Source organism: Oryza sativa, chromosome 12 (assembly GCF_034140825.1).
Source record: "Oryza sativa Japonica Group chromosome 12, ASM3414082v1".
NCBI lineage: Eukaryota > Viridiplantae > Streptophyta > Magnoliopsida > Poales > Poaceae > Oryza > Oryza sativa.
The window spans coordinates 3,867,986-3,890,259 of NC_089046.1; the positions used below are offsets into that span (position 1 = coordinate 3,867,986).

The 22,274-nt window shown below is 40.8% G+C and overlaps 3 protein-coding genes and 1 pseudogene across 3 annotated transcripts; 3 read left to right on the forward strand and 1 right to left on the reverse strand.

Annotated features, from left to right (window-relative positions):
- The first annotated feature begins 1,968 nt into the window (after window positions 1-1,968).
- LOC9272091 (myb-related protein 308) lies at window positions 1,969-3,251 on the forward strand. Its single transcript, XM_015763436.3, has 3 exons — window positions 1,969-2,235; window positions 2,344-2,473; window positions 2,550-3,251. The coding sequence occupies exons 1-3, from the start codon at window positions 2,103-2,105 to the stop codon at window positions 3,085-3,087; spliced, it is 801 nt and encodes a 266-aa protein (XP_015618922.1). The 5' UTR covers window positions 1,969-2,102; the 3' UTR covers window positions 3,088-3,251.
- A 7,206-nt stretch (window positions 3,252-10,457) lies between these two features.
- LOC4351647 (monothiol glutaredoxin-S12, chloroplastic-like) lies at window positions 10,458-14,490 on the reverse strand. Its single transcript, NM_001423346.1, has 2 exons — window positions 14,102-14,490; window positions 10,458-11,310 (listed from the first exon to the last, which is right to left on the reverse strand). The coding sequence occupies exons 1-2, from the start codon at window positions 14,450-14,452 to the stop codon at window positions 10,804-10,806; spliced, it is 858 nt and encodes a 285-aa protein (NP_001410275.1). The 5' UTR covers window positions 14,453-14,490; the 3' UTR covers window positions 10,458-10,803.
- LOC112937427 (momilactone A synthase-like) lies at window positions 14,451-15,485 on the forward strand (annotated as a pseudogene).
- Window positions 15,486-16,872: 1,387 nt separating this feature from the next.
- On the forward strand, window positions 16,873-21,896 carry LOC4351648 (transmembrane 9 superfamily member 1). Its single transcript, NM_001423345.1, has 12 exons — window positions 16,873-17,097; window positions 17,980-18,172; window positions 18,289-18,393; window positions 18,511-18,528; window positions 18,624-18,712; window positions 18,803-18,955; window positions 19,130-19,264; window positions 19,376-19,542; window positions 20,276-20,370; window positions 20,578-20,951; window positions 21,184-21,457; window positions 21,547-21,896. Exons 1-12 carry the CDS (start codon window positions 16,972-16,974, stop codon window positions 21,612-21,614), a joined length of 1,797 nt encoding a protein of 598 aa, NP_001410274.1. The 5' UTR covers window positions 16,873-16,971; the 3' UTR covers window positions 21,615-21,896.
- The last annotated feature ends 378 nt before the right edge of the window (window positions 21,897-22,274 follow it).

Sequence of the window (22,274 nt, forward strand, 5' to 3'; positions counted from 1 at the left end):
TTAGAAATTAAAGTGCCTGTTAAGTAGGGGAACTAATTAAGCAGCAGGATGGTACTTTCAAGAGAGGACAGGGGTATATGCATGTACCGATCGAACAGTTCCTAATTAAGCTTGTCAATGTCAAAGGTTGGTACTTGGTACTAGTACTACCACATGCTCTATTATTCATCAAATGTTGGTCGTGGAAACATACTATACTATGCATTTATATGCATGGTTTTACCGTTTTATAATTGATTCATATATATTTGCATGGTTTTAGCGTTTATAATTCATTTAGATATGCTTTTAATTGTTACTGCTACACATTATAGCATGATAAAAAAAACTGTATGCATGGTTAATCCAGAAAAAAAAACACTCGTAGTAGTATAAATTGGCCTACTTCCATGACTAGACTTTCGACAAAGAAATCCAAAAAGACTTTTTCTATTATAGTTGAAAAGTGCTGAGAGTTAGCAAAAATTACAATTTAGGGATATATCATTTTTTTTTGCAATTTTCACAGAGTTAGAAATCAATTCCCTGTAACAAATATGTGAATTAGTGTTCCTGCATGCGTTAGGATCAATAATTTAAGTTAGACATAGGCTGTGTTTAGTTCAGCGTAAAGTTTGGATTTTGGTTGAAATTAAAGATGATGTGACTGAAAAGTTGTGCGTGTATGACAGGTTGATGTGATGGAAAAGGAATGAAATTTGGATTCAAACTTTGAATCTAAACACAGCCATAGCACACCCCACAAGGCCTCCTTTCCTAGGAAACATAAGAACTTTTCATGGTTTCATGCATAAACGGAACCCAGTGACAGCCCAGAAATCTTACCCTACAGGATTCATTATTTACTAGTTCCTCTATCCCAAAAAAGAGTGATTTGTAGTCATTTCAAAAATAAACCAGTAGGGAGGGAAAATACCAAAGTGCCTATTAATAGAAAAATTGTATTGCCAAATGGGTAGGCAGAAGCGTAGGAGATATTAAAGGGACATGACTCATTTAAAACACTACCTTGATTTGTTGGATGAGGGTAGGTAAGGGGCTCCAAGTAAACTCTTTTTAAACAATTTTTGAATGCTACTCCATTTTACATTCAATTGTGGTCATTTGTCTAGTTTTTTCCGTAGGTTTTCGCACAAAATTCTTTTCATTTTTATGCCTTTTTACACCACCGCTGGCTGAACCAAATCATTCAAAAAAATTGTAATATATATATATAATAAAGCAGGAAAAAAACCGACACCACTGCAAACATATATGGAGAAGGAAATGGAGGAAGAGATGTTTGAAATTTGGAATAAGGATGGTAGCTAGCATACTCGCATGGCTTCACCCACCGAAATTCAATCTTGCTGATCACAAATGAACTTTATATCGACGCGGAACTTAAAAATTCATTGCCAACATTTATCTCTTTCTAGAATACAGTTTTTTCTACACCTAGATGCAGCAGCACCTAAGCTAGAAGACATTAGATCTGTTCAGCGATTCGTGCTGTATTTTCTCACTGACCACACAATACATCGTGTGGTAAAGGTGTGCACGAATGTTCAAGCCATCATGTGGTTGCCAGCCTAGGTGCCGCAACACCTAGATGCTAAAAGAACTTTCCGTCTCTTTTTAACCTTAAATTCAAATAGCGCGGTTCACTCGTAGTACATATTTTCTATCAATATGTAGTGATGTTCGTACACATGCATTTAACGTATAGAATAAAAAGAGAAATAGAAAGAAAAGATATAATATACACCAAAATGAATTTATGCAATAGTAGGAGTAGAGTGGTAGTAGTATAGGACAAGAGGCGCACAAGACCACCACCTACCTACCAAATCCATCCATCCATCCATCCCTACCCTAGGGCTTCGAGCTCGCAAACGGCAACAACCACTACCTCACTCACGCTCACCACCTACTCGGTCAAATGTCCCTCACCTCACTCAAGTGGGACCCACTCCCTTTCTTTCTCTAACCTCTCTCCTCGCTTCGAGTTCGATCCGCCATGGCGCCACCATGCATATAAACTCGAGCTCCCTCTCCTCCTCTTCTTCCTCCTCTCCACTCTCCACCATCGTCTTCGTCGTCGTCTTCCTCAGCTCGGAGCGATGGGGAGGTCGCCGTGCTGCGAGAAGGCGCACACGAACAAGGGCGCGTGGACCAAGGAGGAGGACCAGCGCCTCATCGCCCACATCAACCAGCACGGCGAGGGCTGCTGGAGGTCGCTCCCCAAGGCCGCCGGTATATACGTGCCTCTACCTTCTCACTCCGGCCATGGCGCGGCGGCGGCGGCGACACGACGGCGATCGATCACTGACTCATCACTGTGTTTGACTGACATGGTAATAGGGTTGCTGCGTTGCGGGAAGAGCTGCCGCCTCCGGTGGATCAACTACCTCCGCCCCGACCTCAAGCGCGGCAACTTCACCGACGAGGAAGACGAGCTCATCATCAAGCTCCACGAGCTCCTCGGCAACAAGTAATCCATCAATCAATCTTAATTAGTGATTAATTAGGGAGTAATTGACTAATCAATTGCTAATACTTTTTGTCAGGTGGTCGCTGATCGCCGGGAGGCTGCCGGGGAGGACGGACAACGAGATCAAGAACTACTGGAACACCCACATCAAGCGCAAGCTCCTCGCCCGCGGCCTCGACCCGCTCACGCACCGCCCGCTCAATGCCGCCGCCGCCGTCGCCGGCCACCACCACCTCGCCGCCGGCGGCTCCAGCTGCTCGCCCGACGCAACAAGCGGCCACAGCAGCTGCAGCGACGGCGACGAGTACCGCGGCGGCATCGACCTCAACCTGTCCATAAGCCCGCCGTCGTCGTCGTCCCAGCCGTCTTCCCCGCCGCCGCCGCCGCACGAAGCAGAGGCGAGACGCGCCGGAGCGACGGCGAGCTACACCTACCACCACCACTACTCGGAGACGAGGGAGAAGATATGCCTGTGCTTGAACCACCTCGGGCTGCACGGCGGCGACGAGTGCAGCTGCGGCGGCTCGTCGGCCTCTTCCTCCTCCTCGCCGCCGCCGGCGACGGCGAGCTCGCGAGCGTTCACATTCGCCAATGCATCGTCGTCAACAGTGTAAAACACAGAGAAATTCAGCGATTTTCAGACTAAGAGAATTAATGAGAGGTAGAGCACATGCATGCTGAATTAATTGAATTAACTCAATCCAAGCTTGAGCTAGGCATCTAGCTAACTTTGTGATTTGATCATGATCAGCTAGCAAAATCATCATAATCATCATCATCATCATCTCCCTCTTCTCTTAATTTTTGAAAATTAATTAATTGACTGTGCTGATTGATAAGACCATCGTATTAACGTTAATTCGATCGATGATCTCGGTTGGTTGAATTCCATGCTGTTTTCATTCCTTTTGATGCACAGGACAACAACCAGTAGTGCAGTTCATGAGGAGTGACAGTCCATGGACTTCCTTTAATTTCTTCACCTTCTTTTTGGCTTGTATATATGCATGTCACCTTCTTTTTGTCCATTACTAGTTCAACTACAGCATCTCTTGATCTCGGTGTTGGGGAAAGGCAAAAGCTCTTGTCATGTCACACACATAAGCTAGCTAGTCCCCATATGATCACAGAATTAATGCACACTGGTGAACTACATTTCTTTCTTTGAAATGTGTCTTTACCCCTCTCTTCTTTGAATTTTTTTTCCTAGCTATCTTGATACATCTCCTTGCATGTAGTAGTGTCATTAAGGCTTGTTACAACTTACAAGTGAGTGTTAGTCTACTGATAAGAGAGGGCCAGTGCTAGTATATAGTGGAGTACTATAAACTATGAGTGTAACACAGCTTATTTAAGGAAAATATGTAATGCAAACCATATATATATAGTGGAAGTCTAGAAACTACCATTGAATCGAAAAATAATGGACGTATAAGATTCGTCCACGTCGCCATGAGTAAAAGTTGGAGTAAAATTTTTACTCATGAGTAAACTTACGAGTAAAATTTTTACTCGTGATGACGTTGATGAATCCCAGACGTCTATTTTTTGATCCAACGATAGTTTCTAGCTAGGTTCCCACTACATATATATATATATATATATATATATATATATATATATATATATATATATATATATAGTTTCCACCATATTTTTTCCCACTTATTCGTATACAGTGTGTATATATATACTTGCAAGCCAATTCTCAGGAAATTGTTTTTAGAAAAAAAAAAGGAACATGTAAGCATGTGTGTATGCAGATGTAGAGTAGAGCAACTGATGAGCTATTACCTCCAAAACATGCAAGGCTGCAAAAGAAGACTTCTGCTTCTTTTTAAGAGAGAAGTCCTTGTTCCTTTTCTTCGGTGGAAAGTTGAGCTTAATAAGCTACTCCCTCCATTCCCAAAATACAAAATTTTAGATTGTTTAGTCAAGATTAAAGTTAAGAGAAAATATTCCCTTTAAGTGACCTCATTAGTCAATTTTAAATTGCTTTAATTTCCCTCTTAATAAGCACCTTATTAACTAAAAATGTTTAGATTTCCATGCACTGAAATTCACGTACCAAAAATGCTTATATTGTGTACTCCCCTGTTTCAATTTACTTGCTGGTCTAGCATTCAATTTTTTTTTGTCAAAATAATTGGTGTTCTTACATTCTAAAGCATTTTTAGTAATGTTTTTCTGTTCCTATCCTTCAATAATACAGACATGCATGCTAGTACTACTTCTCTAAGAAATTTTAATGTTTGTTTTCGGAAAGATGATTATGATGTAACTAATGAGAGTAGAAACGTAATTTTCCACGCCTCCTGTGAGATTTGATAGAACAACAAGTAATAAATTAAAACAGAAGAGGAAATATAAAATTTGAATAAAAAATTATATTTACAAGCAGAGGGAATATTTCTTTTGTGTTTCTGAGGCTTTTGTCAGGGAGTAGGAATCAGTATATATGAGATGTTCTTTGAGGCAAGGTTTTGTAGGGTATATATAGTACAAGAGTGGAGGGAGTACCTGTTGTTTGTTAGTTAATGCTAGCAATGGCATAATTGGCTTGTGCTCTTTTGTACGTAGTAGGGGGTAGATGGAGAGGTGGTTGTTGGCATGCATGCGCCGAACTGATTTTGTTGGTCAAGCTAATTAATTAGGGATCTCTCCATCTAACTAATTTAAGCTAAGCTTCATGTATGCATGGATGCATAACAACATAAGAAGGGTACAAGTGAGTGAAGTAGCTAGACCACATGGGCCATGACAAATTAAAAGTTGTTTTTTCTGTTAGATTGATCTCAGAGAAAATTTAAGGCTGGTTTGGGAAGCTTTATATTCTGATAAGCAGTGGGTGATAATTCGAAGAAGGTGTGAAAAACAACTTTTGGTTTTCAGTTTATTTTCTGACTTACAACTGCATAGTTTCTTATTAGAATCTGGACGGAAAGCTAGACGACTATTTGAAGGAAGTATTTTGATTCTGAGAGGAGATGCCGCTAAAAAAAATTCAGACCCTTAGCTAGGAATATTTGACCTAATTAATTAGGATAAAGTTAAAAAAAGAGAACTAATTTAAAATAGAGGGAGTAAATCCATTTTATTGTAGTGATTACATGTAAGATGATATAGCTAGCTTGATCATTTCTCTCCACATGTAAACCGCTGAATAAAGCACCTCATCATGTGTGGTCAGACTTCATGCAAAACTACAACGACCAAAAGTCTATATCAAACAGTAGCCGCACCATGCTACATCTATTTTTAATAGATAACGCTATTGATATTTTGTCACATTTTTGACCATTTGTTTTATTAAAAAATACGTAATTATAATTTATTTGGTTGTGTGTTGTTATATCACTCAAAATATTTTAGGTATGATTTATATATTATACATTTGCATAAAATTTTGAATAAGATGATAGTCAAATATGTGTTTAAATGTCAACAGCGTTATCTATTAAAAAATATCTATTAAAAAATAGATCTGAGTGAGTATATTTGATCATCTTTTTCAAGTATGCACATATATATGCTCTTGCATCTGCCATTTTGTGACATCTAATCATATAGTGACTATTATATCGCTCATTTGTCGCTGTACTCTTCATTTACATGCTCCGTCGTCATAAGATAAAATGAAAGCTAACATTTTTTCCTGATTTTCTTATATATCCCCCGTACAACGCGTGTACCTGCTGAAAATTTCTGTGAAATTATATATGATTAGGACGCTTTGTTGAACTAATAGAGAGAAGCAAAAGTCTATGGTTGACGTGAAAAATCCTAGTTGAAGATCGATCAATTTACCCCAGGAGGCACGTTTGTGAAAGCAAAGTTTTGTCATCCGTTTACATCTCCACGCAAAGAATCTCTGCTTAGAACCATGCATGTATGAATAAATCTGATATATGTATTAACCGATTGAGATGGAATCATCCAAGAAATATATGTATATCTTAATTAATTAGAAAAATAAGAAGAAAAAATTATCATAATGGAGATAATTCATCGTGCTATATATTTTTTTCTCGACCGGCCATGGGTAATGAGTTTCGATGTATTGGGCGTTTCCCCTATGCTTCTGAGAAAAATAAAACCTGAAATAAACTTAGAAACATGTATGATTATAATTAATGGTTTACCCATTTTCATAAATAAATAATGATTATTTTACCCTCTATATATACAGATCATATATACAGTACTATACAGAAAACATTTCTAAGGCAATTGATTAATTAACCTGTTTGTACATATGTTTACCCAGGAGCCTAGGCATGTGGAAATCGGCTATTTATACTAGTGATTGATCATTATACTGTTAGGCCAAGAGAGAACAGGACAGATATTCACCGTGCAAATTAGTCATGAACAAGACATCACCACTAAGTTAAACTTTTTTCACCCTTCGAATGGACAGGGCAGCAGTATTGTACCACAATGTATGGCATCCACTACTAATCTTTCTAAGGTGGACCAACAAATCATTGCTAGCTAGTAAGAGCCGATAGTATGATCAACACCAAGAAAAGGCTGAGATGATATGAATCAACAAAAGGTGGTTTTCTTGTAGGGAAGTAGCAACAAGCGTGTGATTACAGATGTCATGCATGAACCTTCCCACCAAAGTTAGCATCCATTCAGAACGAGTGACACCACCAAGATCATTTTGTACAATGACTTATGACCAACTAACAATGAGGTGAATTCTTTGACATGGTTTTTGGTCCCCAAAAAGTTAAGAACGCCATTGGAATTACGTTCTTTTGTTTCGAAACATATAGCGAAAGTGCTCCAATAAGTACTAGTAGAGATTGACAAGCCAGCTCTCCCCAAACCCTAAGGCCAACATCATCGCATCATGTATGCCTTTTGCATTTTGATTCAATGACTTAACTAGGTTGTAGAAAAACTATGCTCAAGTGCAAACACATGATCTTGCGGGATTACTTGCGTGCTTATATGCTATAGAATAGAAATATTTTGTCAAGTTTGGCCAAACCAAGCTCACCCTAGAAAAAAAGGGTTGCACCATCTGCACCTCATATACGGTCAATCAAGTGAGAAATGTGGTGCTTGGGATGATGGCGAAAATATGGGTTTGTGCTAGTATGATATCTGCCCATGTACCTCCCTATGGTCATGTCATGTGCAAGTTTTTGTGAAAACCCGTAGCTTTGTGTTATGTAAGAAAACCCGTAGTTTTGTGTTATGTAACAACCTATATACGCATGTAGGTTTCTTTGGGAGTATTCATTAATAAATTAAATAGTCACCTGATGTTTTTACTCATTATTTCTATCTATATATATTTATAAAAATAATTAATATAAGGATAAGTACATGAAAGAATTTTTCATGACACATCTCCAATGTCATATATATTCATATACTAAATCTTAAGATTTGATTGCATATATTTGTGAATTAAGATTTCGAGGTTTGATTGTAAGCATTCTAAAACGACACAAAAAAGAACACAGGGAGTATATATAGAAATACTTATAATTTAATGACAAGCTGTTTTCACAAAGCTAATAATTAATTAACATATGCTTTCAAGCATGTCCTCGTTTTGAAGACCAAATCTTGTAAGAGATATATATAATTCATCTTATATGTTGATGGTCAAAAGTTTGTGATGGTTGACCATATGATTCAAAAACACATTTAGTTCATCTATATGATATCTCTATACCTTTTTTGCATTAGGAAATTAATGTCGAATCTTCCCCACTGGGTGCTTCAGCAAACAGCATTTGGATGGTGATGGCAATGGTTAGGTTACATTGGGCGGTGGTTGTTGTTGGTTGGTACCACAATGGCACCTCTATTCAACAGATGTACAGATGATCATGCATGAGTTCCAATCCTAGTATAGCTTTCCTCTTTCTAAGAATCACCAGTGTCCTTTCCAGTAGTTTTGGGCAAAAACTTGATGGCTCTTGGGAAATAAAGTGTGGCCCCTCACCTTCTAGAAGCTAGCCTAGGTGGCCCCACCCCCAGTGGCTTCCCTACCAATGATAAAATGGTTAGATGCATGTAGTGCTTGGGTGAGAACTGTCCAAATCCAGATGCTAATGGATGGTATAAAGTGTAATATGACCTAGTGCCGAATCGCCAAATTTCTCGAGTTTTTCACGTGATAAGCTATAAGGGCGGCAAAAGAGATATGCAAGTGACATGTAGATGCATTGCCGGATGTCCATATATATTGCAGACCTCGAAAGATTTGTAACCACCTCTTAATTTAATTCTAGAGTAAAATTTCATATAATAATACTGAATATATAAAGTCACATCTGTTTAATTTTTCCTTTCATGAACTGTATATTGTGGCAGTCATGATCAGCGCATCATGTTTACCTAACACTTGGATCAGTTGAGCAACTGCAGAAAAGAAAAAACAGTGTGTTACATCAACGATGTCGAAAGTGCACATGCACTAGATCTTCTAGAAGGTATATGTACATGCACAAGAAAGCTCAAGCAGATCTTTGTCATCAATATTGCATCATCAGCATCACCTAACAAGAAATTGAGGAGTGTAGGTTCGATGCTCTAGTTAACATCCAGTTAACCACCAAAGACGCCTCATTTTGTCCATAATTAAGCATGCAGATGGTTATAGGTGGCATATAGCATCAACTAAATGGAAAGATTCTATTGGTCCTCTTGTCATTGCAAAACAGTTAAATTGATAGAATTTTCACAGATTTAGAGAGAAGATAGCATCACTGATAGGGCCATTTTGATTTGGTGATTCAATATTTAGGAAGTTTTGGTTTCATTTCTAGACAGCTAGTCAATGAGAGGGGATAAAAGAAAGATGCATGGTTGGTGTTGCATTTAATTTCCATTGTTCTGCCTTGAAGCAATTGCAACGACTATAGTGGTTTGTGACGTTAACATGATATGGCCGGATGTAATTTGATAGGCGTGTAAAAACTAACTTCGTATATATAATGTGATTAAATTTGTGTTGGTATGACTAATGCAAAGGTTTGAGCTGTGCTTAATTAAAGCATGTATGTCCTTTGTATGCAAGATAACAAGAGTCCGAGAGTTAATTAAATTAATAAAAACTTATAGTTTTGTAAGTTAAGTTGACTAAACGATAAACATCATTAATTCCACCATACTCACACATTCGCGATACATCTCTCTACATTTTAATGTTACCCTACTTGCAGGAGGAGGCCTACGTACCTGAAAATAATTTATGAAACCTTATCAAAATTCTAGCTAGCTATTAATAAAAACACACATACACACCATGCATGTAGATAATCATGAGTATTAATCAGGAGAGATTCGACCCCCCCCCCCCCTCCACACACACACACACATCTAGTGATATGTCTCTGTGATTGACAATTATAAGCTAGCTCTCCAAATGAGGCATTCATGTTTTCTTATTAGTAGATGATAGACAATTCATATTTGTTCTCTCCGTCTTAAAATATAGTAATATTTAGCTATAAATCTAGATCATATGCAATGTTATTATTTTTTTTAGGAATTTTTTTTAATGAGAACAGTGTATTTTTAAGTCTTGATAATGGTTTTAGCTCAAAGATCGGCAAGAGCCTATCCAGCTTTTGTACTCCAGAAACCAACATTACCAGGTACTGAATGGATCGTCTAGCACAACGCCGTCTGAGTAACTTGAGAAATGGGCCCGATAGCTACCGGGCTGGGCCGTAAGGTGGGCTGCACTGCTGAGTTTTTGATAAAACCCACAATGAAACAGTCTAGGAGCAGAAAAAGGGAAATGATTCAGCTAATTATTAGAAACGGTACAACATTTCATAAAACAAGAGGGTCAAGGAATTATTACTGAGGTATAAGATGATATACTATGTTTGAAGCTACGAAAGAACCTCGAGGTTTAACCACAATGACACTTTGATAGTTTAATGTCGTAATAATAGGTTCATATCTAACTTGAGGCACTCAAGTAATTATCTACACAGTCAGCACTGAATAGCCATCAGTTATGCAGCATATACTTATTTCTCATAACGATACAATTTTTCACTTCTCATAACGATACAAATTTTCACGTACAAAATCTGAAACGACCACAAAATACTGACAGCCCTCTGCCCTTGCAAATCCTCTCTCAAAAAGCAACCACCATATTACAATTTACAGCATTTCCTCATCTGAATCAAAGAAACGTGTATATGTATAACTGATCCAAACCAATGTGCCTTGCAGTAAATGAAGCATTACTGCAGCATGTAAAATGATGGTAGCTGCCAAGCTAGCGATTCGCATCAGGTAACAGTAGTTCAAGGCATTACTTAAGCACTCCAGAGTGAGTCCTATTTCTTAAAAAGGGCAGCAAGCTCCCCCTTCTCGGCCATGGATGAAACAATGTCACATCCACCCACAAGCTCCCCTCCAACAAAAACCTGTGGGAAAGTCGGCCAGTTGCTGTATGTCTTCAGGGTTTCTCGCAACCCATGGTTGTGCTCCTCGTCAAGAACATCAACGGTTACAAAATCTACTCCATGTGATTCCAAGATTCCCACAACCCTTTGCGAGAAACCGCACTGGGGTGCGCTCCTTGATCCTTTGATGAACGCGACCACTTTGTTGTCCTTCACTAACCGATCAATCAATTGTTCCAGTGGCACGGTTAGCTGAACATGGCGGCCAGGTGTCAATCGCAAGTCCGGAGGCCTCTGTGGAGGTCCAACCCAGGTGTGGTTTCCAGCAACATTCCCCGGCGGTGCCTTTCCGGTGGCTGTTATATGTTCTTCCAACCATGACTTCCAGGCATTAGTCAGGACAGTTCGATCTGGTGTCTCCTCATCTGCTATTGAAACCTGTTAATGACAGTACGCCAGTGCGGTCAGAAACAGAAGCGATGTGATCAAAATGAGAAATCAGAAGCTTAAAATGTAGCCAAAATTTTTTGCTGTTGGAAGATTAACTTAGTTTTTTTTTTTTGAGAAAGAGAGCAGCCCTCTCCCATTTCATTAATGAAATGCAGACTACCATCGGTTCATTACAGAGTTCATAAAACTAAAAAGAAAACAACCATCCACCCTGGGGGAAACACACCCAGTAATACAGAAAAAACACACAGAATTACTTCAGAAGATTAACTTAGGTACAACTGGTTTGCTAAATCCTATAGTATTATTGAGGATATAAAGAATGATCAATTAGCGTCTAAGGGTGTGTTTGGATGCCCACTTTCCCAACCCCTCTCTCTCGTTTTCCGCGCGCACGCTTTTGAAACTGCTAAACGGTGCGTTTTTTACAAAAAGTTTCTATACGAAAGTCGCTTAAAAAAATCAAATTAATCCATTTTTGAAAAAAAATGCTAATACTTAATTAATCACGCGCTAATGGATCGCTCCGTTTTCCGTCCTCACTGTGCTGGATGGGAACTAGAACCAGCGAACACACCCTAACAACTGTTTCAAACATTCATTTGCCACATCTGTCTCCAAATTGGTTAGAAATTTAGAAGAACAAGAACTCATTTTGTGTATTTATTTATTTATTTTCTAGAGTTCAACTACAATTGTTATTCTTCTTTAAATAACACAACTATTTCACTACTACTAGTGCTATGCCCATGCATTGCAATGGGATCTGGATGAATAGGGAATAATGATTTTATATAATCTGGTTTTATTGGTCAGTTAATTTTGGGAGGGGGCAGTAGGGTGGGAGAGGTAGACCAGTTTGGTTTTTACGAAGACTTTTCATGCTGCGCGCGTGGGAGGAGGACGACTATATCTTTTAGTACAGATATTTAGTTATTAGTTATACAGTATCCAAACTAAACCTTCTCTATTAATTGTTTGAGTAGAAGCAAATTAAATAGTGGATCGGGGGAAATTCAAGAATTTTATTACAGAGTGCAATGTGAGAACATGTTTGTGCTACTCTTTCATATCTCAATATCACCCTACAATCGGTTGCAAGGTACTTTTCGGTTCATTTCTCTTCTAATCAAGCAGAGGATCGAGGGCAGTATAGTCACACAATGTTTTCAACATGAGGATATGCGATGATCTGTTAACACTTAAAAAGCCATCTCAATTACCACACATAGTATCAGAAGTGCCTTCTGAAGTATCATCTTGCCCTTGGCATAGTAGACCAGGATCAATATATTGTTAGTGACCAGAACAGTTGGTTTTTAGTTCACCTAGGCTGTGTTCTTTTCGCACTTTTCCCAACCTCTATTCACTCGTTTTCCACGTGCACGCTTCCCAAACTGCTAAATGGTGCTTTTTCGCAACAATTTTCTATAGAAAAGTTGGTTTTAAAAAATCATATTAATCCATTTTTCAAAAAAAAACTAATACTTAATTAATCATGTACTAATAAGTCGCTCCGTTTTGCGTGCAAGAGATTAATTCCCAACCAAAGAGCCGAACACAGCCTAGTGTTTTGTGGAAAGCAACATTTTGTGTCCAACAATATATCAAAACGGTGAAACTGATTAACATTTCTAGTGCACGATTTTAAATCTTTCCTTTTTCTCCACTATTTTGGTGTGCAAGCAAAATCAGACACACACCTGGTATGCCCTTGTTATGCATGACCAAGTGGATGTTATGTGGGTAATTCCCTCCGTGTGGCGTGGTCGCGATGGTGGTGCATGACAGGCATGTGAGCACGCGAACCGCGCACATCGGCGAGCCGGCATTCGGATTTCCGTTTCTTCTTGCCATTAGATAAGAATTTGTTCCTTAAGATTTTCTTTTCAGTTAAAGTTAGTTCCTCAGCATTAGCAGATTGTAATGCCTTCTCTGAATCAATAAAGGCAAGCAAGAATTTAATCTCCTAATTCCTCCCTTCTTCCTGTATCTTCCATCACGGCTCCAGGGAGGAGAGGTCCACCTCGCCCTCCTGTTGAGCACCAATACCACCTGCAAAGCCTAGAAACAGCACCGGCTCCTAACATCTTGGTATCAGAGCCACACACACACGATCGCCACCATGGTCACAAGGCCATTCTATTTTACTCAATGCTATGCTTTATTTATAGGCTCCAGCATGCACCAAATGATCAGATTGATTAATAATTCCCGGGGTATTAATTGGCTGTAGATGGAAGTACCTCAGTCGGTAACTTCCGAATTCGACTTAAGACCCTATTTGGTAGAGCTCCAACTCTAAAATTTAGCTCTAAGAGTTGGGTCTGGAGTGGAGTTGTGGAGTAACCAAAACCCAGCTCCACATCTCTAGTTCATTTTGTGAGAGCGCTCCACTCAGCTCCACTCCCAGTTTAGGTGGAGCTGAAACTGTTTGGCTGAGCTCCAGCTACAGGAGAGGTGGAGTTGGAGCTGGAGCTGTGCCTAACAGAGCCTAAATAAAAAGAACTGGCCCACTAATGCAGTTATAAAATTCTAATGATGGTGCTGACAGCCTGACACTGATTACAGTGCTGAATTAGCTACAGGATGGTCTGCCTATGCTTGTTGACTCCGAATAAGCTTCAGTTTCATCCTTCACACTTTGCAAGGGAAAATGTTGCCGCATTTCAATCTTTTTTTCAGATCGTAATTTCATCCAGTACAATTATTCAGTGGATTATTCCACAGAAACGTTCACACGAAGACACTTAAATCCTAGAGTATGTATGAGGTGTACCTTGACGGAGCCGCAAAGGTCGGCGGGCACCTTCCGGCGGTGGCCCTCGACGCTGGCCCTGACGTTGCGCGATATCCCGACGAACTGCAGCTCGCCGGCGGGGTCGTACACCCCGTAGACCCCGGGCTTGGGGGGCAGGGCTTCCTCGTCCGGCAACGGCTGCGCGGGCTCCGGTGGGATGGCGACGGGGGACGCCTCGGAGAGCTTCGTGAAGGCGGAGACCGCGAGGCCTCCCCGGCGCGCGGGGCGGCGGGGAGGGAAGCGGAGGGTGGAGGAGGAGGAGGGGCGCGCGGAGAGGGGGAGCTGGGAGGCGGGAAGCCGGAGCGCGGCGGCGGCGGAGGAGGTCGCCATGGCTGTGGATGAGGTGGCGATGACGGGAGTGGGTTGGTGAAGGTGGATTAGTTGCTTGACGATATTTTCCTTTTTTTTTTGTGTGTGTTGCTGAATGGGCTGGGCTAGGCTGTGCTGGAGGGCCCACCAGGTGAAGTGGGAGATGGGCCCAATTCGACCCAAACATTTGACGTCTCGCCTGCTATTTTGCAGGACGAAATAGGTTCACTTTAGGTCCCCCAATATATCGTCGAGTCGAAAATTCGTCCCTGGACCACAAACCGGATACAGCTTGCAACTTACAAAACCATGCAAATAAGGTACCTCAATAGTGTTGTCTCCGGTTTTTTTCTGACGTGGCACCTTCGTATCTCCTTTAACTAGGTCTTCGTCCCACATGGCATTAAGCCATTCAGCGAGGCCACGACGTAGGAGTTCGTTGGGAATGGCGCCAATGTTACTATTGCTGATATCCATGACGATCTCGGTCGTGCCGTGGCCAGAGAGCTCGGGCCGGATGCCGTGTTGAGAGGGATATTGTCGCGGCCGTCGATCTTGCCATGGTATGCCACGCACATGTCGACGTCATTTGCAGCAACAACGGCATCGCGAGCGCGATACCTTCAGCCACGCTCGCGGCCCTCGACCTCAACGACTACAACTGCGTCATGGACGTCAACGCCCGGTCCCTGGTGACCCTCGACCTCGACGACCGTGTCATAGCCCTCGACCTCAACATCTCGTCAAGCACGCGGTGCGCGTCATGGCCCCTCACCGCACGGGCTGCATCCTGTGCACGACCAGCACGATGGAGGTGGTCGGCGGCTTTGGACCTAGCGCATACTCCACATCGAAGGCGGCCATCGTCGGCATGGTGTGAACGGTGGCGAGGCAGCTGGCACGGGACGGTGTGCGGGTGAACGCCATCTCGCCGCACACCATCCCAATGCAGCTAGCGCTACGTCGCCGCTCTGGTCGCCGTGCAGCCCGCTCCACCGCCTGGCCGCTCCATCCCGCCCGTCGCTTGCTCTGGCCACATACAGGGGAGAGATAGAGGATAGAGAGAAGAGGGGAGTAGTGAGGATGACATATGGGGATCACATGGGCCCCACGTTTTTTTTATTTTGTGTGCGTAACTGACATATGGGCCCCACTAGTTTTATTATTTTTCCGAATCAAATTACCACGTAACGCCACGTCAATGTCACGTGGGAAGAAGACCTAGTCAAAGGAGCTACATAGACATCACGTCAGCTAAAACAAGGAACAATATTGTTGAGGGAGCTTGTTTGCACTAGTATTGTAAATTAGAGGATGCATTGTATTCGGTTTTACAGTTGAGATATAAATTTCAAACTTGGTGACAAATTAAGAGACCTAAAGTGAACTTATTCCTTTGCAGGATATTGCTACCCTAACTAGGGATGGTAATGGGCCGGGTCAGGCACGGGTAGAACAAAAACATACCCGATTGAGTGCCCGAAATCGCTTGCCCGAACCATGCCCACTAAGGTTAGCAGGCAAAACTCCGTGCTCATACCTATGCCCAGCAGACACAGGCATATCCGGTGGATGGCGAGTGGCTCTCGCTCGAATAATATCTCAATAAATAGGCAATTTAACAAAGAAAAATAAAATCAATAATTTACCAAATTATCAACCATAATTTAAATTGAATAGCAAGTTAGCACCAGCTAGCATCACAAATAATAAAAGAGAGAGGCGTATGAGAATTAAGAAATGAGCCAAAATCAACTAATACATCTATACCGGGTTGGGCATAGGTTACCCATGGAAAAAACAAATCAAAACTCGGCCGCTACCTACTATGTTTTTCAGGTCTTTGGCGAGCATACCCACAAATAAAACATTACGGGCTTATTTGGTTTTTTACCCTACCAATTAATTAGTAGTGCCAAAATCTAGGTAAATTTTGGCACTACCAATTTTTTTGGTAGGACAAAATTAGCTAGTCTATGTTTGGTTTAATACCAATATAAAGCTAAATTTTAAGAGGATGGTGAAGAAAATTCTAGAATATAGCCAAATTGAGCATGGGCACTACCAACTGTTTTGCTTCAATAAAAAAACACGTTTACTATTTGAGTTACCAAAATTTTTGGTAGGGACACGTTTTAGCTTCAATCCAAAACAGCTCTACAACCAAACCTATATTCATCAAGTCGGGTATCTGCGGATACTCCGCCGTGAGTACAGTACAAAATACACATCAAACATTTCAGTACAGTTCACAAAACACGTAAAACATTCGCCTTCCAAGTTTGAAAGGAAGTTGTATTTTGTTAAAAAAAAAGGAAGTTGTATTTTGTTAAAAAAAAAAGTGTAAGTGTCCTTAGAAAAAAAAAGTCAATGGTCAAACATCCGACGGCCGTCCAAGCCCACCCGAGATCCATCCCGATCCACCCGACTCCTCCCCCCACGGCTCGACCAAACCAAAAGAAAATCAACCGCGGCTTGGCTCGTGATCAGCTCGTGAGTCGACCCGACCCTCCTCAGATCTCGCCGGCGGCAGCGGCGGCATGCTGCTCCCCACCTCCGCCTCCGCCTGCCGCGGCAGCGGCCGCGCGCTCCTCCTCGCCCTCGCCGCCGCCCTCCTCGCCCTCGCCACGCCGCGCCCCGCCTCCGCCTCCGAGTCAGACCACAAGGTGCGTGTGCTCGCTCGCTAGCCTATCCCCCTCCCTCTCGATCTAAAACCTCTTCCTACCCCCCCTACACGCACGCTCGAGCTGGTCGCACCCCCGGCGCCAGATCCGGGCAACCATGCGCGCGATCTCGCTCTGGTTGTGGCCGGTGCGAGCGTTCGTGCGGGTCCGGTCGCCGAGGATGTTACTACAATTGTTCCGCGCGCGCGCGCGCGCGCGTAGAGAATGGAATTTTAGTGAGATCAGGAATGCGCCGTTGGTTTCCGTCTCTCAAGAGCTTGTGGATGTTGTGTGCGTAGTGGTGTGCGCCGTATAATCGCAACAAGAAAAGAAAAATAATCGGCAGGAAAATAGGTTGTAGATTATGGTAGTGGAAAAATACTTACTCATCATCGCGCTCCCCTGTGTTCAAAGCTTGAGATCGAGACTACGCGATCCTTGTGTGTATGTAGCACATGATCTAAATTGAGGCAGCAATGTCTTACACTATGGTACATGGTGTTTTCCAGGAAAAAAAAGGAATTTCACGCCTTGATGCTTTATTGCGTACTTTAAAGTCAAGATTAAGCACTAGCTACGATGTGTTCTTATGACTGAGGACAGTTTCTGGTATAGTAAGGTCAATAGTGTTGTTTGGTTTCAAGAAATGTGCTAACAGCTAGCCTTGCGTTACCTATAAATTCTTCCATGGCTTCTCTTGCATGTTGGCATGCATCTTGGTTAGAAGTAGTAGACAAAAATATAACGAGTGAGAATTTGCAGCAGAATATCTTAAGTGCTGTTTCCTTTCCTAAAATAAATTCATTATTATGTTTACCATAATTCCATGGTAGAACTTTGTGAGCTCAACAGTTCTCATCTGCCTTTTATGCTTCTTATATGCAGTACAAAGTTGAAGAACCAGTTAAGCTCTGGGTGAACAAAGTCGGCCCTTACAATAATCCACAAGAAACTTACAACTATCACAGCCTTCCATTTTGTCAACCATCTGAGAACCCTGCGCATAAATGGGGTGGTCTTGGAGAGGTCCTGGGTGGAAATGAGCTGATTGATAGTCAGATTGACATAAAGTTCTTAAGTATGTCAATCTTTCTTTCATTCTATCCTTTTGTTTATCTACTATTTGCTCTAATGCCCCACAGATTGGTGTATTTTCTTGTCTTATGAATTGTATAAGTGCTTCCTTTGGTTTAGGAAATGAGGAGAGGGGCTCCATTTGTACACTTGAGCTTGATTCTAAAAAGGTTCAGCAGTTCTCCGATGCCATTGATAACTCATACTGGTTCGAGTTTTTCATGGGTATGTGAATCGATATTTTGATTTGGGTAGTAACATTGTGTTTTTTAAAGTTCTTTTTGTTTCTGACATTGTATTTTTATCAACTGTTTTTGCATTCTTGGTGCAATATTCTCCTAGATGATCTGCCTCTTTGGGGTATGTTTCTATCAACCTGTACTTCCATTGATTTCTCTGTCTTTTTTCCCTGCACTTCTTTTCTTAACTAGATTTTGGCTATGTGCTTTAAACAGGTTTTGTTGGGGAGACGGACAAAAACAATGAAAACAAGCGTTATCTCTACACACACAAGAGCATTCTTGTCAAATACAATGATAACAGGGTACGAGTTTTGCATAAAAGTGATAAAACTTTTCATTACCACATTGCTTTTGACATGATAACATAATTTGATCTCATTTTATTATTTTAGATCATTCATGTTAATCTCACCCAAGAGTCTCCTAAGCTTCTTGAAGCTGGTAAGAAATTGGACATGACATATTCAGTGAAGTGGTTACAAACAGATGTGACCTTTGCACGCCGCTTTGAAGTATACCTGGATTATCCTTTCTTTGAGCACCAGGTAATATTTTCCCACTCCAAAGAAAAAAAAACTATGCGTAACATGCAGCTCTCAGCTTGCTTACTTATGTGAAAGAGAAAAAATGTTAATTGTAACAACAGGGAGCTGAATCGTCTTGTTCTTTTTGAAAGTTGTTCAAAGGTTCTGACTTCTATGCAAATTTCTAATGTTCAGATTCATTGGTTCTCCATTTTCAATTCTTTCATGATGGTTATTTTCCTCACTGGTTTGGTTTCAATGATATTGATGCGGACATTGAGAAATGACTATGCAAAGTATGCTCGTGAAGATGATGATCTGGAGTCACTGGTATATCTACCTTTTGTTTAATTGTATTCTTAGCTCTAGCATCTAAGTTGGATTTGTTTTCACCTAGTGCCACTCGATTGGGACCTCAAGTCTTGATATTCCTTTTGTTAGGAGAGAGATGTTAATGAGGAATCTGGATGGAAGCTTGTTCATGGTGATGTATTTCGCCCTCCTCGAAGTTTGGCCTTTCTTTCTGCAGTTGTTGGCATCGGCACTCAGCTGGCAGCTCTTATCCTTCTTGTTATTGTATTGGCCATTGTTGGCATGCTATATGTTGGGTAAGCAACCCCCATCCCCAAAATCTCCTTGCACATACAATGCATAGTTTGGAATACCTGAGTTGCTGACCAATGAAACTACCATATTACTCAATAGATGAAAGAAAGAAGATAGGGAATACCTGAACTTGTTAGGTTCCCACCACATGTTTTTTGAAAGCTGTCCAGGAACCTTCCATGTCCTGTACTTTACCTGGAAAATCTTGATTCTGCAGTAATCAATTTCAATAATGAAGAATTGTTCTGAATCTAACATGCATAATAGACAATTTTGTTAAAATGTCTTGGATTAAATTTTCTGCATCTGGTTGGTATGACTTAAAACTACTGGGAACTGGCTCACCACTCACCAGTCGTCTGAACCTGAGAAACAACGGCACATAGGTTGTTAAGTGCAGATAACATTTTGGTCAAACGACTATTTCTTGTTTATGTCCTAACCATGCTGAAAAGAACTAAGAAAAGAAAGGAACTGTACCTTTTCATTGTCCAAAAATTGCCTTGTATTGTGTTTCTCACTTTACTGGTTGGAGTGGTGGAATGTCTGCCTTCTGTTAAAAATGCACACATCCATTAGCCCAAATCCCTAAGGCCTGTGATTGTATGAATCCTAAAGATATAAAATTCCTATATTATTTTGAAAACAGCTTTAAGTTTTTTTCTTTTTTTTAGCATTTCACATTTTGTGCATGGATTTGCTTTTCTAACTTATATAGCGCGCGATATTTGTCAGGCGAGGGTCTATCATCACAACCTTCATTGTGTGCTATGCTCTTACATCTTTTATTTCTGGCTATGTCAGTGGTGGCCTCTACTCAAGGAATGGTGGTATGGTTCTTTCCTTTTGGAATTGCATTATTTTCTTGTATTATTTGTCTGTGCAATTCAATCTCTTCTCAAGGTTCTGTTTCATAGTTTCCTCCTGTCATTCCTTTTTTTTTTTTTGAAGTTTCTAGAATTTGCATGTTGTCATATATTATATTTTCCCACTTCATGATGTATGGTTTTTTGAACCGTAATTTCCTTACATGGCAGGTAAAAACTGGATAAAGGCTATGATCCTTACAGCATCCCTATTTCCATTCTTGTGCTTTGCAATTGGCTTTGTTCTGAATACAATTGCTATCTTCTACCGATCATTAGCGGCAATACCATTCGGCACAATGGTTGTCATGTTCGTTCTTTGGGCCTTCATTTCTTTTCCGCTGGTGCTTCTGGGAACTGTTGTTGGTAGGAACTGGAGTGGTGCTCCTAACAATCCCTGCCGAGTAAAGACTATTCCACGGCCTATTCCAGAGAAGAAGTGGTACCTTACACCTTCTGTTATCTCATTGATGGGTGGGCTGCTTCCCTTTGGCAGTATCTTCATTGAGATGTACTTTGTGTTCACGTCATTCTGGAACTACAAGGTAAACAGTTTAACTTAAGTATCCAAGTTTGTTTTGGAAACAGAAGTAGTGCCTATGGTGTACTGGTGTTCAACCTCTTATATGGCTGCTTCATAAATTACACAATTTATTTTTTGAATGAACTCTTGGTGGATTTCTAATATGTCTGCTTCATACATCTGTCTATGCACTTTGTTTAATTTTAATAATATGGATAATTTGATCGTGACAATTCGTTTGACTTCCTTGGCAGGTTTATTATGTCTACGGCTTCATGCTGCTGGTCTTTGTCATCCTTCTAATAGTTACAATCTGTGTCACTATTGTGGGTACTTATTTCTTGCTGAATGCTGAGAACTATCACTGGCAATGGACTTCATTTCTCTCTGCTGCATCAACTGCGTTATATGTGTATCTATATTCCATCTACTACTATCATGTAAAGACAAAGATGTCAGGTTTTTTCCAGACGAGTTTCTACTTCGGTTACACATTGATGTTCTGCCTTGGTCTAGGCATACTTTGTGGTAAGATCTTAATTTCTACTAGTACCTTTTAATCCGTGACACTTTATCATTATGATGTTTTTGTTTTGACATCTGTTTTGGCGATTCAGGTGCTATTGGCTATCTAGGGTCAACTCTTTTTGTGAGGAGAATCTACAGAAACATCAAATGTGATTAGATGATCGCAGTTTGGAAGACATAGCAGATCACATGTTGTCACTGGAACTGTGGTAGAGAGGCCAAGAAGTGGATTAATGCTAGATGCTGATTAAGTTTTTTGAGCCACAGACCGAAGGGGGGCCATGATCTCCTAACTTAATATAAATACATTCATACGCCTACTCTCTTTTTTGACTATGTCGCCCTGATTATGCATACCTGTGGTAGTTGAGGATTTGGTTGGTTTTTTAATCAGAAGTAGGATGTAACATTGTAACATGTGAAATATTCATGCGGCACTAGATTTCTTCTCTTCGTATGGATTGGACCGGGGGCTTGTGGATTCCAATTCAAGGCTGTCATTTTACCACGAGCACACTGTGGTTATATGTATTGCAACATTGTTATAGCCATTAAGCTTTATACATGGGTTTATCTACATTTAATCTTTGGACACATGTTTCGAGGTACAAATTTAGTATATTTCTCTTTAATTTATACTGTTATTATGTGCAAACAGTTGATTTAACTAACCTGAATATTCGAATTTACGCATGTCCTTCGTATGGCAGGTTTACATGATTAAATGTTGTCATTGTTGGCAGTAGGGAATGAGCTAGATATCGTGGTTTTGTATGATCTGTTGTAAAATCTGATTGCTGCTTGGGATCTTATTGAC